The following is a 19,531-nucleotide window of genomic DNA, read 5'->3' as shown; positions in this document are numbered from 1 at the left end:
TTTATACTTAAAATTGTAAGTATTATTATTCTGAGTAAATATTCATTATTAACGTATGAACTTCCCACCTTCCTAAGCATGGCCCTGGGCTTGGGCCAATAAAATTAAGAAACTTTTTAAGATTATTTTTGAAATTGTTTTTGTCTTTATTTGAAATCGATTCTTATCAATCGCTATATGGTTTATACATATTTAATTTTTCGACTATAATTTCATTTAAATATTACGGCTGTTGCGTGAATGCTTAATCAATAAATTTAAAATAAGTTTGTTAACAATTCGTTTCAACAAAATAGGGTTTGTTCACCGATATCTGATAATACAATATGTAATTAGCGTAAATAATTGGAACTTGCTGAAAGTCAATCCATGGAAATTCAGTACCTCTTCCTATAAATACGTATGTATATATCTCGTGATTTGATATATATTCTTACTTAAGATATAATTGTGTGTGGAAATATACACATTATTAAAGCGAAATTAGCTCATATTTCATATTTCGGTGTAGATGGATTAGTTTTAAAAAAAAATTATTCTTTTATAAAAATAATAAATCAACAAAGTAAAAAATAAGTGGAAAATAAAGGAAAGTTTAAACAAAATGTATAATGCCTCTGTGGGTCTGCGGTCTTTATATAAGTTTTTGAAACTCCTTAAACTTTGGTATAATATTCGTAATCGTAGTGTTTAATGCTTCAAGAAGAAAATAATCCATAAATTCTAGTCAAAGGACTCGTTACTGTAGCTACGAAATTGGGAAAAAGGCTGTGATGTCCTGTGTTCTTTAGTTTCAGTGTTTGGTTGCTCTAATACCGATTTCGTATCGTTGTTTTCGTTTTAGTTTCGTAACTACTTCTTAGTTTGGGAAACTAGTGGGTAATATTGGTAAACCCCGCCTCTGGAAATCCGGGGGAAAGGTATTTAAAAGTCTGTGCTTGCTTATGAACAAAGTCATTATGGTTGCTGCTCCAGGATAACCAGCCGTATCCCTTACGGGTCCCTCTGTATAGGTCCTATATGGGTGCATCTATAGACTATATAGGCTATATGGGTCGAGGTGCCGAATTGACCACCCTAAACGTCGATCACGCTGTCGTTCTTCTTCATCTCCATGAGATGGGTCTGCTTGAGCTTCTCCTGCATCTGGGTGAGCATGTCCTGCATGCGCCGGATCTCCTCGTCCTTCTGCAGCAGCAGTCGGTCCGTCTCCGAGATGGCAGCGTCGAATCCGTTCGTCGAGCTGATCGAGTCCCGCTTCAACTTGCCCCGCTCGCGCAGAGCGTGCTGCGATATTTGGGAGATGCACTGCGCCCGGAAGTTCTCGTAGTGCACATCCTGCAAAGGGATTAAGGGATTAGTATAAGTACTTTTCCAGGATTTTTTTACAACATAAACCTCAGGAGCACCCGAATATAACCAACCTGTGTGGTATCCTTGAGGTCCTGCATGTGCGTGGATATCAAAAATGTGCGCAACTTGATAAAGTCACTGTGTTCGGGATCCTCCACGTTGACCACGCCCCAGGGATACTGCCGCCCACGCACTTTCTTTCCGGCCACCTCCAGGATGGTGTTGCTCCCGACAACGGCGAACGGAATGGATGCCTTCAGTTCGCGGTCCTGCTGTTTGAAGTCCTCGTCCTCGTCGGAGTCGCATTCGGGGAACTGGTACAGCTGGATATGATTGTCCTCGAGGTCCTGCAGGATGCGCTCCTTCAGCTTGCGCACCTCCTGCTTGTTGAGGCAGTCCGCCTTACCAATGACCAGGACTATGTTCACCTTGCGGTGCAGTCGTCGGATCAGGTCCAGGTCCATTTGGCGCAGGCTGGAAGTGGATATAAAAAGGATTATTTCGATTAGGGTTTTCTTTTTTGAAGTACCAAGGTTATGGACCCACCTGTGGCCCCACGGAGGCACAAAGTATAGGCAGCAGTGGACCCTGTTGTCCTGGATGTTGCGGCGATTCAAGCCGCTCTCGTCGGTGAAGTACTGGCGGAACTGCTCGTCAATGTACTGGGTGCACACCCGCCAGCTGTCCTCACAGTTGACGGCATCCCCGAATCCCGGGGTGTCCACCACCGTCAGCCGGAGGCGCACGCCCCGCTCCTCGATGTCCATCGTCTTCTTCTCCACCTTGGTGGTCTTCTCGATCCGCTCCTCCACATTGGGCATCTGCCGGTTCTTGTACAGATCGCCCAGGAAGAGGCTGTTGATCAGGGTGGACTTGCCCAGGCCGGATTCGCCCACCACCATCAGGGTGAACTCGAATCCCCGCTTCACCGACTTCCGGTGCACTTGCTCCGGCAAGGTGGCGAAACCTATATAGTCCCGATCCTTGTCAAAGGATGGTGTTTTCGCTGAAAGTAAGTAAAGAGTGAAGATTATTAATTATTTTAACAATAGCATTTAATCTTAATATTAAGAATTAACAATTATGAGCAGACATACATTTTTCCTTCATTCAAAAAAAATACATTTTTTTTCTGGAAAATATTTTTTGTTTGATTTTATTCCGCATTCCATAATTATTTTCCCATTTTTTTAATCCGAACTTATTATTCATACTATTAAAAAATTCCCATTCTATTGTTTAATAATTTTTTTTTGATTATTCATAAGCTTATAATTAGTTTCAGTTGACTGCCTCAGATGGATGTACACATAAAAACATATTAATAACAAAACAAAAATAATTAAAAAAGTCTTTTGGAACTATTCTGAAATTTTTTCTGAATTTCTGAAATTTTCTTAGCTATTAGTTTTTAAACTAAAATCTAGTTCCTAATTCAAAGAAAGTCACAGAAATCCTAACATATTGCCACCAATCCTATGAATATTTGTTCAGGCTACTATTGTATATTTCAGACTTTCAAAATAACAAACTTCAATAATAACTTTCAAATTAAATAACAAGGAATTTTGCATTGGAATTATTTATATGGAAGATCATTTAAAAGAGCTGGTACTTATTTATTATTTATACACAGAGCATGGGGCTACAAAATATAATGAAACTATCATTTCCTAAAACATCCTTAAATATAAATTTAGTACATTTCAGTATAATAATGCCCTATGGAAATGTTATTATGCTACTTTTGAAGAAAAATAAAATAAATTTATATTGTATATAATAATGGAAGTAATGGATGGTAAAAGAACTTACAACTTCAAAAGCATGGTATTCAAAACATTTTTTTAAATAAATACAAAAGTTTAATATTATTTTAATAATTATACCTTTGCATTTTTTCCCCTTTGAATACTATTTCAATAAATATATCATAATAATAGTAAACATAATAAAATAATAATAATAATAATAAAATAGAAAGATAAGGTACAAATCGACAAACCTAATGACCATAAAAAACTATATATAAAAGATAAATGAGGCTGGTGAACCATAAGACCCTGCCAGCAGTTGGGCAGCTTTTCTGTCAGTGTAGCTTCTGAGAAGAAAACGGGTTAATCGACTAAAGGGCCTTGCTCTTGGGCTCGACTGGCATCTTGAAGCCTTCTCATTAGGCAAATGAAATGGTGCAACGAGTTTCGAGTGGGGTGACACTCGGAGGGCCTGCCCCGCATCTCGTCCTGCTGCGACAGATAACTCTGCCCCGGGAATCCTTACACATGTCTTTCTGGTTCTGCTTCTGGTTCTGGTCCTGTGATATCCTTGGCTCCTGCCCGGCCGCTTTTCCGCCTTTCTGGTTTTCGTGTGTATACAGAACGCCTACTTAAAACGTAATTCGCACTTTTCCAGCGTGCTTTCTTTTCTCGCGATTGTGCTTTTCGTTGCAAACATTAATTATCAACAATTTGGCCACATAGTTGGATTTATTTAGTTTGTTTATTGTTAGTCTTTGCTTGGTCCGTGGGTCCGTTGGCAAGGCGAAAAAAAAATAAGTAAATCCCCGAGTTTGATGAACACTTTATTGTATTGTGGTGGAGCTGCAACTGGCAGGCCAACTGCGAACTGCGAACTGCCCTAAAACCATCAAAATTTAATGGGCTAGCGCTCTCATTTCCTCCCACACCCTCCTCCATCCCTCTCTTCGCTGCGCCCTATCTCTATCTCTATCAGTTACTTCAAGGATGTGTTACATCAAGTGGCAACGCCGAAATGCAACTTTCCCTCGTACCATCATCCGGAAATAGAGAACGCTGTTTACCGTTCGTTCTCTCCACGCTTGCGCTCATTCTCTCGCAGAGGGTTTTTGGCTTAAACTACCGTTAGCCCGGACAAAAGTGGGCCAGATGTTACTTGGCCTCGGTCTAAATCGGCGGAGTAACGGTAGCTTCCACAAGGTTGCCAGACTTAAAAGGACAGTTTCTTGATTTTGTAAATATTATTTGTAATCATTATTAGTAATCATAAAAACTAACCTTATAATATAATGCAACTGATTGGGAATATTTTGTAATATAAACTCTTCAAGGTTATTCTACCAATTTATTATTAACAAAGTTATTTAATATTAAAAAAATATTGTATTTGGAATGATTACATATATACTTTCATGCAATTTTATATTCATTTTAAACGTAGTATACGTTTTTTCAACTATTTCTATTCTTATTAATAAACACTATATTATCCTAATAAATATATTATGCATTTTTAAACTATTTTGTAATTCCAAATTAAAAATAGGATAAAATTAAAATAAATAAGGATTTAGAAAAATATAATTTTGAATAATATTATTAAAAATATTACTATAGATATTATTTATACAAGAAATGTACAAAAAGAAGCTTCAATTTGCCATAGATAGATTATCTGATTAGTATAGTTTGCCAAGCAAAAGATTCTACTTCTTGAATAAATTTAATTAAATTCCTATTAAAAGTTTTTAATTTTTTTTCTTTAAATAAATACTTGTCCTTCCTTTAAACAAAAAAAAAAATGCCTTTAAAAAAAAATATCCCTCCAGCTGAAAAGCTTCGACATTTTCTGTGCAAATATTTTCCTCGTAACCCTATCCTTTGCCAAATATTTACTTTTCTGCACTTTCTTTGCATTTATTTCCTTGTCACTGTCCTTGCTACTCGAGTTACTTGCGTCATGACACGTCATTTCGAAAACAAATTTCGTCAGGTCCTTAGTGCCCCATCCCCTGCATACAGTGTGGCAGCTCTGGTCGAGGACCACCCTCTCCGGCAGTGTCACCACCCACCCCGATCGGATATTTTGAATCCAAGTCCGGGGGTGTTCAGTGGGCTTGTTGTATTGTTCCCGCTCACGTTTCGCTTGAACCTCACCCAGCCCATTCAGTTTTTAGTCGCGTTTTAGCCGACGTTTACGATATTCCTGGGGCGTTGAAATGCAGCCCCCGACAGGGTGGACACCCTGCATTTTAACTGCACTCAAGGGTTGTGATGAGCTTGGAATCTGAGGGCGTATTACACTAAATTAGGTACTTAAATGAAAAAATACAAAAACGTATTTGAATTCTCTTCTCATTTAAAACAAATAATATCTAAGAGGAAAAAAAAAAGAAAATGATTGTTAAAAGAAATGATGTATGTATAGAAAACATAGATATTTTCTTTTATGTAATACGAAATTCTATATAAACTAACTTACTTATCGACTTACATAATTAATTTCCAAGTATATTTTCTAAAGTTTGAAACAATATGGCCTATTCTATACATATTTTACTTTCTATTCTATAGATGCTAGACTGCTACTGTTATTTTTATTTTATTTATATTTTCAATTTATTGTGTGATTAAATTTGTGTTTGCTGTCGGTTTTCATGAAAGGACAGATTATGTAGCTTGACATTGATTGACATGCTTTTGAAATTACTTAATTACACCAAGTTTTAATCAATATACGCATATTAATGAAAATTATAGCCCCAATTAAAAATATTTTGAATTGAATTTGAATTTTTAACAAATTTGAATAACAATTAAATATTATTTACTTTACCAAGTGTAATATCTCCCTAAATTCAACCATTTGCGCAAAGCCATCAGAGTATTTTTTGTTGTGGTCATGAAATCAAATGGGGATTTCGGGGAAGAAAGATCTTGAAATATTTTCAAAACATTTTCTTCGCCTTAGCCCAAAATATTTCGTGTAAAGTCTCTTCAATTACGACGAATTGTTTGTAAACATTTAATGAACTTGCTGCGCCACTTTGTCGCAAAAACCAAGATATTTGCTCAAGTCTTAGGGCGCAGATACAGTTATCTCGCCGGATCAGTTTTTGCATCTGTGTCGGTGCGACTGTGTAGCTGAGTATCTTTGAGTACGGCCGTATCTGCATCTGTGGGATAAATGTGCGAAATTGGGCCCAGACCACAAGAAACGGCTAATGAGCGCATTGACTTGACTTGACTTGACTCCAAGATTGTCTTATGTAAACAAGCGAAGGCTATGGGGCAATGTGTGGCTACACTGTTAAAAATGTCTTATTTATAGATACTCGTTAAAATCTTAAACTTCTTAATGAAAGTGGGATTAGTTTGCGAAGGCATAAAAATTCTTTAGTTTTTACAACTTTAGTCCTTTTAGAAAAATTGTGTTTTTGGGGGGTTTCTAGCCAAGAGTTCCGAAATTCGCACTTTTTGAAAAATGAATATAAGAAGTGAGCTTATACATATTGTATGTTTTTTAAGAAAAACTTCATTTTTTATGGAGTTAGTCCCAGTTGACACGATTTAAAATCTTTTAAAATACAAGATTAAAAACAAAAATCAATTTTTCTCAGAAGTTTTTTTATTTGGTGACATTTTTTTGAAGTTTTATATGAAATTAAAAATTTTTATTGTTGTTGGATTGTCCAATTAAGATATTTTTAAGAAATATTCATCTCAAGTTTCAGGTAATTCGGCTGTTTATAACTAAGATATCGTGTCAAAAGTATAGAAAACAGTATCGTATCGTATTTTTGAAAAAATACGTTTGTCAAGTTCCAGCATTCTGCTCAACAAGTCTACTTTCAGGAACTAAAACGGCTAAAGCTTTACAAATAATTTCAATTAAAAAAAAAAATACTTTTGTTTAATATTATTTTACATCTGAACTTTGTTAACTTTATAAAAAAAAAATCATTTGTTGATATCTAAAATTTTTTTCCAGAAGACTCATATTTGTGTGTTAATTGTTTACCGAAATTAAGACTTCAATGAAATTCATTCTTAAGATTTCTAAATTTTTAAGCATTTTGAGACTCCTAAGATAGAATCTTGTGAGTTGTATTATATTTATGATTTATATTTAATAATTTGTATGTACATACATACATATGTATGTAAATTTCCAATGTGAATCTCAAATTCTTAAAAAAAATGTATTACTAGTATATTTTATGTATTTTAAACATTTTCAATAGTTTATAACCCATGTTTTACAACTATAATTTGAATTATGAAAAAAGTGTTTAAGAATTAGAGAAGATTATTGGTTTATGGTTCAAAATATAGTCTATAAAAAAACACTTTGTAACTATTTGTAGGAGGTGATGCAGAAAATCGGAAAAGTTCTTTGAACTTTGCGGCGCAGCTTGCCTCCACCTGCCAGGGCTCTTCAGTCAGTCAAGTTGTTAAGTTCTCCCACCACTAGTAACACCCACTTCTAATAGCACCACTCCTCCCTCCCACTACATACATACCTTAGCACCTCCATTCACACCCGCACCCACACACATTGGATCAAATCTGAGCTCTCAATTCGATAAATCTTCTAGTATCGTTTCTCCGTCTGTTTCTGATTCTCATTCCCATTCCGATTCCGATTTCAAATCTGTTTCGGTTTCCCCTCCTCTGTACCGTTCTTCGGTTTCTGTCTGTGATCCCATTCGAGATCTTTATCGTCTGCTTATTGTCGTTTGTTTATCCCGAAGAGCTTTTCTGTGGGCGTTGCAGTTTTCATCTCTGCCCTCGCCCACCACCCCCGTCGGTTTTCCCAACGAATCGGTTCATTGACTAGCCGGGTCGCTGTCATAGTCATTATTATGGCATATGCCGAGGGTCGGAGGTCCCAAGTGCACTTGAAGAAAAACTTTGTAAAACCTTTTGTGTGAAAAGTTTCGTAATTTTGGGCATAGTTACGGATATAGTTAGGGAATATATCACCAATGGAGGTGTCTTTTTCAAAGGATTCTTAAAATTATGCAATTTTTAGTGGGGTGTTAAGTACCGGGTATGATATAGCCCCAAATATGGAAAATCATGGATGTCTTATCACACGTATTCTTAAAACATTGATTGACAGAGCCAATTGGGCCAAAAAAAAAACACTAAACATAAAAGTGCATACATACATATACATATGTACATCACAAAATTATAACTTCAGAAAGTTAGAACCCATACCCATACAGAGTCTGGGTTCAATTGTCAGAGTGTCTGGCACTTGAGCATTAATCGCTTGATCGAAACTGCCGACAAATGGCCTGGGAAATGCGTTTTCCGTGCTCTCGACACACGATCTCGATCTGCATTATGACAGGCCATTTAACACATGGCGACACATCAATTTCAATCTCAGTCGCTCACTCAGTGCCTTAACTGTTCTGCCCCTTATCTTAACCAGGCCGTTTGCCACTTTTTCCACCCCCACCCCCAACCACCCTTGGGCCCATCTCAATTTCATTTCAATTAAGTTTAATTCCAGCTCCACTGCAATATGCAGTTCACTTTTGTACGTCTACACCCTACGGGTGGGGTAGGGTATTTCCATTTTTAGAAGAACTCTGGTCAGGGTTTATTGAGAATACTAAATGGGAGAATGGGGTAACTCTCTAGAGTCCAGACTTAAAAATTGCTTTTGATTAAAACAAAGATTATCAAAATATATTCATTCAGGATATAATCTTGTCTTCTAAAATAATAGAAATAATTTCCTTTAAATGGAGGAAATGATCTTCTTTTATAACAGATCTTTTAATTAAAGCATAAGGGTTTCAGTCTTAATTTGTTCTTGTAAATGCAAAAAAAAAACTCAAAAATTAGGCATAATAATATTAGTATTAGGGTCGCTTTAGGAAAGTAACTTTTTTAAATATTGGTTTTGTGTTGAATAATAAATATTTTAACCCCCTAGATAACGTTCTAATCAAAAATTATAGAAATATTCAATATATTATCTGAGATTTGTATAAATTATTATTATTGCTCTAATTATTATTCGGCTTTTTTTTTTTTAGATTTTTAAACCTTTTTTTCATCAAATTAATTTGAAAATACTCATATTTATATATTTTTCAAGATCTGTAAAATCTTAAATCTAGTTATATGCTTCGTAGGGAATTCAAAAGTCGCCTTAAAAAAGTTTGAATAAACTCTCTCTGGTTGAACTTCTTTGAAGTATTTTCTTTGCATTTTGTTCTGCTTCTTCTTCAAGTGGCTTGTTGAACGAGGAAGAAGAAGGAGAAGACGGATTCTTCGCCGACGGAGCAGCAGAAGAAGAGGCTGTGGGGCCAAAGGGAGTTGTGGGCTTGAAGTGGTACTCGTTTCAACCATTGAACGTGCATCGGCATTGGGTTTCCATGCCTCTTTATAATTCTTTTTTTCCCCTTTTTTGTTTCTACGCGCAGCCCAGCCCAGTGGCTCGGTTTTGACTAAAAAATAAAAGTTAGTTAACAAAAGCTCGAAAGGGAGCTGGGAGGAGGGCGAAAGGAACTACAGTAGAGCTTAGGAAGAATAGACTAGATATTAATAGTACACATTTTACTTAATACTAAAGGAAAATGCATATAGATCTATGAAAATCTAGATTTTACCTAAAATTTATTTACATAATTTTTTTTTATATAAACTATAAAGTAAAGAACTACATTATAATTTATTTAAATTCAATTTTTAACGGATGTCAACTTCGTATGTAAATATAACCTACTTTATAACAATTCTAATATTTGACTATATCTTCTATACCCGATTATAAAATAGGCACTTAATAATAATAGCTTTGGAAAAATACACATATAACATATATGTATTTGTTATACATATATGTACATACATACATATTTTTCTCTTAATATTTGTCTTTTTAATACATTTTAAAAGTATAAAATTTAAGAATTCAAATTTAAACAATATGCTTATAAAATAAATATTAAAGCATAAGTTGTCTTTTTTAAAGTTATTGAAACTAAAACTTTGAGCTGTTTCATAATATTTCAAAAATTAAATTGAAAAGAAGGTTTTTTGCGCAATCCCAAGCACATTTGACATCAAAGCAAGTGCATGCTAGCGACGTTGCACTGTAGAGCAAACAGTCGCCCATCCGCGGAGCCACTTCCAAGGGCATTCTTTGAACTGTTCCATAAATAGTTGCATCTCCTCATGTTTGCTGGCACGCTGAAAACTTTTAAAACAATTGACGGCATTTGAAGTAGCTGTCCAAGTTTAGACCCTGTACTACCCACCCCACAGGACTGTCCCCTCCCTTCCGATCCATTTTAGTTTAAATTCCATTCCAGCCTTCAATCCGTTCGATTTGATTCGATTTCGGATCCCATTCCGGAATTCTTCTGTTTCGGATGGAGAAATGTTTATGTTAGACGGGTGCGTTGGCTTGTCGAGATGCCGCACAATTGCTCCATAAATCCAGGGACCCTGGAACTGAAAGGGCCTACAGCTGGGGTCACAAAAATAGTACTTGTGGTTTCATCACAACGTTTTGGAAATTCTTTTGTCTGAAACTTGTGGAGTTTGTATCTGGTATTCGATTATGAGATCTAAAAATCAAAGTTGGGAAACTCGACTAATATTTTTTGTTCTTAAGTGTTGATAATGTAGTGTAGTCCAAACTTTGATCTTTGAAATGGATCTTTGGGCATTTGACATCCCAGCACATGTCAAGATGCCATCCCCCCTGTCACAAAGCATCTCGCCCGATTTCCACATTCTATTTATAATGGAAGAAATTTTGGAAGAAACCCCAAGAAAACACCAAAAAGTCTGTATGCGTGCCCTCCCCGAAAAGTCCATAAAACCCCTTTTGGGACAAACAGCAGACTTGACAGCTTTATGCACTGATTTCCCTAATTGCTATGAAAATTCCACCCACATCCCCCAATGCACATGCACATTTTAGTCTCTTTTTGTATGTAGACGCCCCCGGATTTGGAACAATACATGGAGACATGTACGTATTCTGGAATGGGGACAGCCACTACAAAGGCCCAGCATGTGTATTCATTCGCCATAACAATGAAGTTGGCTCCTAATGAGTTTTTAAACGCATTTATAATTGAGACTAGCCTGAAAATTAGAGACCACAATCATAAGCAAATGACTAAACACAAGCAATAGCTCCAGAACAGTTGTTAGGCTTGATCGCTTTCTGCAGAAGAGACATATTAATCATAGACATAAATTGAAATATGCTCCGTTTTTTTTCTCGTTTTATTGGCGATTCTAGAATGAATTATCGCGAGACTAAAAGGTAAACATGGAAAGCACAATGGGCCAAGTATCATGTTTATTAATACTATTACCTCACATCAAACCTTGTTTATCTTATCGGGTCTGTGATACTACGCTTGTTGGTCATTGATCAGGCGCTGGTATTTGTGACTAATAAACAGCGTTTTCAGACTTTAAATAATATTGTAAGATACTAGGGTTTCAAGACTCATACTTTCGAACCATTGTATTTAGGTTTCATCAAAAGAGTTTGGTTTTATTTTTAAAAAACCTCCTATATTTAATCTCCTAGTCTTTAATTTAAAGAATTTAATTGCAGATGATGCGGTGGTTTCGTAAGAAATTTGAAATATTTGTGCTTAGGTTTAGGGAATTTAAGCGGGATGAGACAATTTAAGATACAAATTTTTCAAATTTCCTTTTTTTTCGTCGGTCATTTTTTATATTTTACTTATTTAAGTATGTTTTATAAAAAATAAGACAAACAAGTGAGATTTGCTTAATTAATTTGTTTGTTTGCAGATTTTTTAGATTCCAGATTTTATTTTTAAAATGTATACCGATTTGAGGTAAAAAATGTAAAATTTTAAGATATAAAAAGGCTTTCCTACCGAAATTACACATTTAATTACAAAATACACATTATAAATATACATTTTAATAAAATGTTAAATAATTTGACCTTAAAAAATTTTTCTGAACAGAAATAATGAGTGTTTATTGCTAAATCGGGTCGGACAAAATTGTATTATACAAAAATTCAAATTTATTTTAATAATATATGTATGTGGATTTTATGAATTTTTTTACAGTGTAACTTAGTGCCCTCATTGATCTTGGCCCTGTTGAAGTTCCAGAATATCGAATGGCCCGCTTTGTCCGTTAAAGGCGTCCCCGACAACAAAAACAACAACAGCAATCTAAGGGGCGACACAAATGCTCATCGAACACTAACGACATGTCAACCAGGAGTACCGTTACCTGCGGTCACGTTGCCACTGTTGTACTAAAAAAATAAAAAAAAAAAAAATACACATTTCTATAATCATTGCCATGGCCGAGGGCCCCGAAGACCCCCGATCTGCAATTGGGTGCGGCCCACTGCCAACAGCAAAAGCAACAACAAGAATTAATAGAAAATATAAAATAAAGAAAATAAAAAATAAAAACAACATCTACACGCCTACCAAAAACGGCCCGTCACAACAACTCCCCCCAGACCTCGAGCTGCGGACAAAAAAGCAAAAAGGCAAAAAACGCTTGGGGAAAGCAAAGCAAAAAAGGAAAGGAAGTCAGTCGCCAAAGCAAAAAGACTTTCCAACTCGGAAAACGGAAAACGGTGGCCAGGCCAATTTTCTTGTCGACTGAAAGTCAGCTGGAAAGCCAACTAAACAAACAACGCAGGGAGACGGGGCTCTAAGATCCCTGTTACCAGATAAAATCGATCCAGTCGAGGGCCACTCAGGCCCACGAAGAACTCACAAGCCAAAAGTAAACTGAACTGAACCGAAATCGAAGCTCACGATGGCTCTGCTTTTAGTGGGTTTGCTTTTTTATTTTTTTTGTAAATGTTATGTTCAATGAAACAGAGTGTCTTGTATATATCTTAAAATTAAATGTCTAAAATTTAAAATTAATAAATGAAAAAAAAAGAATTACATATTGATCTGGATTTCTAGGCATAAGGCCTTAGGGCGCTGTCTTGTAAGGTAAAAAATCCAGTACACAAAAATTCTTAATATCCAAAAATACGAAACCTTAAAAATTCCAAAGTATTATAACGACTTTGGAGGATATGCTATATTTAGGATATGCTCTATAGCCAGCGCTATAACATGTAAGTTAGTCTAGATTTGTAAACTTATCTGTACCTCTTAAAATAAAAATAATATTTAGGATATGGAGTTTTACAGAGTTTATAGGAGGGCGAAAATTAAAAGTGTTTCCCACTCCAAAATATCCAAAAATTAATTCACTTTGAAGGAAAACCTCAAGAATATTCCTAAAATCCCTGGTCCAGAAAAAGAAAACCTATGTGATTCCTAAAAAATGATCCTTTTGCTATTCTGCAGTAATATTTGCTTGGGAAATGTATTTTTATAATAATTATTATTAGAAACTATTATTATTAATTTAAAAATTAAAATATATCATTTTGATAAATAATTCATTATTTCTTAATGTTTTTTTTTTAAAAGAATTCGCTTGATACACTACTTGGTATAAAAAAAAATTTATATGTATGTTTATTCTTAGGAGGTGATCATAATTGAGTATATGTACCCTCTGGCAGAGTATAAAAAGATTGGCAAATTAATAAAATATCCACACAACCATTTATCTTGGCAATGTGAAGGTTTGTTGACTTTAAACGAAAGACAGGCCTTATCTTCAAAATTAGTAAGACTATTAAAATGTTATCTAAGAAAACGTAAGGTTGCAATTCCATTCAGACTTTTCATGAAAAGTTAAAAGTAAATTAGTTTTATTAACTAAATTCGGACTTTTTATGATAAAAAGCTAACGTTGCACTCATATTATAATATAAAATATAACTAATAATTATATCTTAAAGATTTCCATACTTTTTTATAATTGTAAGAATATTTGAATATTTAATATATAGAACATTATTTTGTAAGAATTCGAAAAAGTTGAATTTTCAAGTTTTAAAATTTATAGAAAAATATTTAATTTAACATTCAAAGAGTTTATAAATCCATTTGTTTATTTTGAATGCATGTTGGCGTTGCACTAAAAGCTAAATAGATTGCAACTATTTGCTTAGATTTCTTTATTTACTTTTTATTTCTCTGAACTGATAAGAGAAGGCTCGCAGATACTTTTTAAAGAGGTGTACTTTTTCATTTGAATTTTAGCTTATTGATTTATTACTGGCCTCATTAAACATTTATGTAATAGTAGTGAAGGTTTTTATGCAACAAAAACATGGTATACGATTTTATTATTGAATTTCTTTCAATTTCAATATCGATAACTAGAGTTCATTGAAAAATCAGTGCAACAGAATCCAAATATTATAAACCTTTTTAAAGTATCTTTAAGTATTCACCAAATTATCTAAATACTAGCGTATTTAAAAGTAAAATGGAATTTAGAGCCACCTGAAATCTAATTTCATATTTTTGCTTGAATTCACCAAATAGCTGTTTATTAAATTAGCAATTAATCCAACACAAGTGAATTTAATTAGGTTTATTGTTTTAATTTATACGACAATAGACTATAATTATGGAGAGGACGGTACTACTCCAAGGGAGAAAGGCAAGAGATCGTTTAGCTTAGGAACCAGGTCGAAACTTAACAATTTTGGAAGTAATTTCTCATGGGCTTGTTTCTTAAAAAAGGGTGATTTATTATTAAACAATAAAAATATTATTGTTAGACAATATAATTTTATAAAAATCAATCACCATTAGCCTGAAAATATTCAATTTATTTTACTTTTGAAGCTGCTTACCCCCTTGAAGTTGCAAAATAGTTAATGCGCTTCCCAAAAAGTAACAACTTTGTCATTTCAAGGCCAGCTAGGTTTGAGTTTCGAAGAAATACCCGAAGACTTGCAGTTTGAGCCTTCCTCCCGCTGACTCTGTTACCCCTTTTCAAGCAAAACCTAACCACAGCCACCCCTATTGGTGGCGAAACCCGTGATTTCTTTCAGTTTTCTGCACCCCAGGAGGGACTTGATTTACTTACGTTTGGGGTAGAGGGTCGGTCGGCACTTTCCCGCCTCGATGCCGTTGGTGGTGGTGGTGATGTTGTTGTTGCCGTTGAGGCTGCTGATGGCGCTGGCCACCACCCCGCCAGTGGCGCCGCCCAGCGACGGCGGCTGGCTAAGCGGGAGGGGCGGCGGCGGCGGCTGGTGCTTCATCGACGACGGCACGGACGTCGGTGGCACGCTGCCGCCGCCGAAAAGGCGACGCTGCTGTAGAAAGGCCGTTGTGCCTGTTGCAGGTTCCCAAATGGAAGGTTCAAGTAATGCGCCGTCGACGTCGCTGTTGCGGTTGCAGTTGCAGGTTGCACTTAATGTGGCACCATTAATGAAACATATGCTTTAACTATTTTCGCGTCTCTTCCACTGCCTGCATGCGGAAATGAACAAAAAAGAGAGTAGTATCGTGTTGCAGGCTTTTTGTTGCTTTCTTTTCCCACTAATTTCTCTGAAAAATCGAGGTGTTGCCCATTACTGGCTGCAATGCGTTAATTAATGTTGCAAGTAAATAAGGAAAATTAGTGGCAACAACCAGAAAGAGGAAGACAGGATTTTATTTTTGTTGTAAGTTGCGACTATGAACTACTTTAAATCAAATGAGTGTCTAAAAAAAAATTAATAGTGCCGTAAGAATGTGCCATTTCGCAAGTTGCATTTGCTACCTTATTGCAGCTGTTTGCTACACTGAGAAAAATGATTTTTGAGTTTTAGATATTTTAATAAGTTTTTATACTTAGATATTCAAGTTTTCAATCATTTTTACTTTTGGTTAACAATTATTAAGTGATTTATTTTTGTAAATTTTTCTATTTGCTTCAATTTTTGATTTAAAATTTTATAAAAAATAGCAATAAAGAGAAATTTTTAATGAATTTATTTCAGTGCAAATAATTCTGGCCTACTTTGAAAATTTTTGTTTTAAATTTTTATTTTTTATAAATGTGTAATCATTTATATTATTAATATTTATTTAAATATTTTATTTTATTGTATGTATCAAGTTACTTATTTAAAAAAAAAAATATTTATGTCGTATAATATTGTAACTCATGTTCTAATTGTTTTTTTCATTAACTTTAGGGTATTTTGAAATTTCTTTAATTTTGAATTCATAAAAAGATTTTTTTGGATTAAGGGGTTATATACAGTTGTACCACGCAAAAATATGGATTTTTATCGATTTTTTTTTGACACCATAGAAAATATTTATGAAAAATGTTTTACCGACGTGGTTTAGTACATGTTTCTGGGTACTTAATTAAATTTTTTCATAAAAAAATATTACATAACAAAAATGTTATAGCCGGATTCCCGGATCGTCTTTTTTCGATGGTGTCTTGCGGTGGACATGATTTCTCGAAAACGGTTCATCCGAAATCCAAAATTCAAAAAAGTTTAGTTAGTATATTGTATTGTCTAGTCCGTGAACGAGGGATTTTTAAAAATTTTGATTTTAAAAAAAATGGCGACGTTTTTAACAAAAAATGTACTTTTTCAACGTATAAGATTTTCGTTTTTTGTGCTTTAAAAAAGGAGTTTTCAAAAAAATTGAAAATCCCTCGTTCACGGACTAGCTAATATCATAATAAATAAGTGGTCAAAATTTGGTGTTGATCGGATTAGTAGTTTTTTAGTAATCGTGTCCACCGCAAAGGTAATTTCCCAAAAAAAAGATTCCCAAAAATCGCGTTTAAAGTTTAAAGTTTTTTCAAGTTTTATATGCAGATAGTGCTCTAGAAATAGCTACAGCTTCGGTTCTAATGCTCCGATCGTTATGAATTTTAGTGAGAGTTTTCCCAATAGAATATACTTAAAGAATATGCAAAAAAAAAAAAATCGATTTTTTCATATATCACAACTGTATATAACCCCTTAATGTCTATTCTTGGGCCTTCAATTTATTTTAAACTCCTAACATTTATTCGCAATTCCTGATCTAAAATATTCAAAAATGCTCTCGAGAGTTTAAGCCTTTTTAGGTTATCATTCCCATTTTTCTGTGTAGATTGCAAAACCGTTATTCATTGTCTCCCCATAGGCTTATCTTCTGGCCATCCCATTGGAAGTTTGTACGAATTGGCGATGCGATAATAACAGTTAATTGCAGTGTATTTTATTGACTTCTAGGGTTTCCGCTCTCCCAAAGTTTGTGTGTGTGTGTGTTGGTGTGTGTTTGCTAAAAAGTGTATTTTCAATGGAAAATGCAAAAACCTAATGGTGCAGCTGCTTCACCTTGACCTACACGAACACAAACGCAAGTGAGATGCTCTCACACGCTCTAGCACACACTCGCTGGGCAAACACTAAGTAAATTGTACATTTAACACAAACACAGTCACTAGTTAAAAAAAAATCAGCAATTGTTTTACACGCACTTTTTTTTATTAACTGTTTCCGTTCCCAAAAAAAAAAACATCAAAAAAATTGCAACCGCAAACAAAACGCGACCGCGATTTAATATTCTATGTAATTTTTTGTTTATATTTTTACAGGAAAACAGAAAACCGTGTCGCGTCAATAATTAATCTTCGAGGAAGGATTTACCGAAGTTATTCTCGGATTTCTGATGATTTTTTTGCTGGAAATCAAAATAAACAGAAATCGTCGTTTTCCGCTTCCGTATTTCTTTTACACTACTGACGAGCTGCGCTTTCAAAAACGAACTGAGTGGCGGTCCCTTCGACGGGCGTTTGAATTTCGTGGACTCTGCCGTGCGTGTGAGAGAGACCGAGCATTCGCAGTGTGCCCACCCTCTGTGCCAGAAAAAAATACCTTCAATTATCGATATGTGGCGGTATTTTTGTTATCGATGTAACGATTTAATGTAACGAGTAGATTCTATTTACAATTTTGAATTGTGATTTTAAAAAAGTTATAATCGGATTGTTATACGAGTTTCATTGTGTTGTTTAAAGTAAATTGTCTTACTCTAACTGATGAAGATGAACTGATTTAATACGAAATGTACGTTCATTTTATTTTAAATAAGTAACAGTTTTTCAAGATTTATATTTAAAATTAGTTTTGTAAAGTACTGAAAAAAAAAAACACAAATAAAAAGCAATTTTTTCTCCTAATATTTTCTTAATTATCGAAAAATAGTAAAGCCTAGTACTGAGTTGACGAAAATCCGCTCTTGAAATTCTGCTTGCGAAATTGCACTTTATTCGGCTGCCGAGGTAGTGTGACCAAAACAATGAAGAAATAAGGTAATACTGAACAGCTGTTGTTTGTAAACAAAAAACAAATAAGCAAAAATGAATTCAAAACGATTGGATGTTGGTGTTTTGTTTATGTATTTCGCCGCTAAGGAGCTGATTAAGAAATAGAAAACTGGGTCAAAATCAAAATCCAAATCAATCACAAATCATTTCAATGCCATTTTATGGCATTAAAATGCCCCTTCGGGACGGCCAAATAAATCTTCCCCAATTTCCTGGATGGAAGTAACTTAATACAAAAAAAAAAAAAAAAAAATGCCCCTTGTGGGTCAAATCTCATATTATGGGCTTCGTCTTGACCGCAGAAATTCATTTTAATTTGTCCTGGCGCGTCGAAAATGTTTCGGGCCGACTATTTTTTTGTTTGGTCAATTGACCCTCCATGTCGCTCCTACACAAATAATTTGAACTATTTATTTTACCTCCCCGAGAGCAGCTGTTTATTTTTTTTGATCCGGCAACACGATAAACATCGATAACAAAAATTTTCGTCAACTCAGTACCCGCAAAATCTAGCAGGCAAAAATTTCTTCTTCTTTCCTTTTTTCCACCGTTTTTTTTATATGGAGTTTGACAGCTGTCACTCGTTGGACAGCGCATTTTCGTCAACTCAGTACTAGGCTTTAAGCTTTAATAATCTTGGAGAATGCCCTGTTTTCCAAATTCTATTGATATTTATTTAAAGTTGCTATTTATTTTATTTTTAAAGTTTTTTATTAAAAACCTTTTGTATATTATATTTTTAAGATACGTTTATAAAGGTTGGAAGTTGGGAAGGTTTTGAATAACTATAGATTACTGACTGCCGTAGCTATGGCTTTCTAAGTTTTGAAATTATGTCTTTTAACTTAAGACTCATTCAGTTGTGCAAATATATCTCCAAGGATATTTAATCCTTCCATTTTTTTTTTTGATTTTTTGATAAGGTTATAAACGTTCATATATCTTATAAAGTTTATAGGCTTAAAAATTATTTTTAATTTGGGTTTTAAAAAAGTTTTTTGAATTAAATAATAAATTTTATTTCATTTAAAATGAAATATTAAATTGAGGAACATTTTCACATAATAAAGCTGCACACAAGATTCCCTTGACTGTGGCCTTGGTGGAGAAATGGCGGCCATGCAAACGACCGCTTGATTTTTGGCCTCCAAAGCACGCACATTGGCGCACGGTGG

At 34.6% G+C, this 19,531-nt stretch overlaps 1 protein-coding gene across 3 annotated transcripts; it reads right to left on the bottom strand.

Annotated features, from left to right (window-relative positions):
• Window positions 1-122: 122 nt before the first annotated feature.
• On the bottom strand, window positions 123-17,818 carry Septin4 (septin 4). Of its 3 annotated transcripts, XM_043213000.2 has the most exons (5): window positions 17,677-17,818; window positions 15,117-15,502; window positions 1,900-2,359; window positions 1,425-1,827; window positions 123-1,338 (listed from the first exon to the last, which is right to left on the bottom strand). In XM_043213000.2, the coding sequence occupies exons 2-5, from the start codon at window positions 15,289-15,291 to the stop codon at window positions 1,078-1,080; spliced, it is 1,299 nt and encodes a 432-aa protein (XP_043068935.1). In that variant the 5' UTR covers window positions 15,292-15,502; window positions 17,677-17,818; the 3' UTR covers window positions 123-1,077. The 3 variants fall into 3 exon arrangements, with proteins under 3 accessions (XP_043068935.1, XP_070139066.1, XP_043068936.1); XM_070282965.1 differs by lacking the exon at window positions 17,677-17,818 and having other exon boundaries at window positions 15,117-15,560; XM_043213001.2 differs by lacking the exons at window positions 15,117-15,502; window positions 17,677-17,818 and adding an exon at window positions 3,634-3,989.
• Between the last annotated feature and the right edge of the window lie 1,713 nt (window positions 17,819-19,531).

This window comes from Drosophila bipectinata, chromosome XR (genome assembly GCF_030179905.1).
Source record: "Drosophila bipectinata strain 14024-0381.07 chromosome XR, DbipHiC1v2, whole genome shotgun sequence".
In the NCBI taxonomy this organism is placed as follows: Eukaryota; Metazoa; Arthropoda; class Insecta; order Diptera; family Drosophilidae; genus Drosophila; species Drosophila bipectinata.
This window is presented reverse-complemented; position numbering and strand designations above follow the sequence as displayed.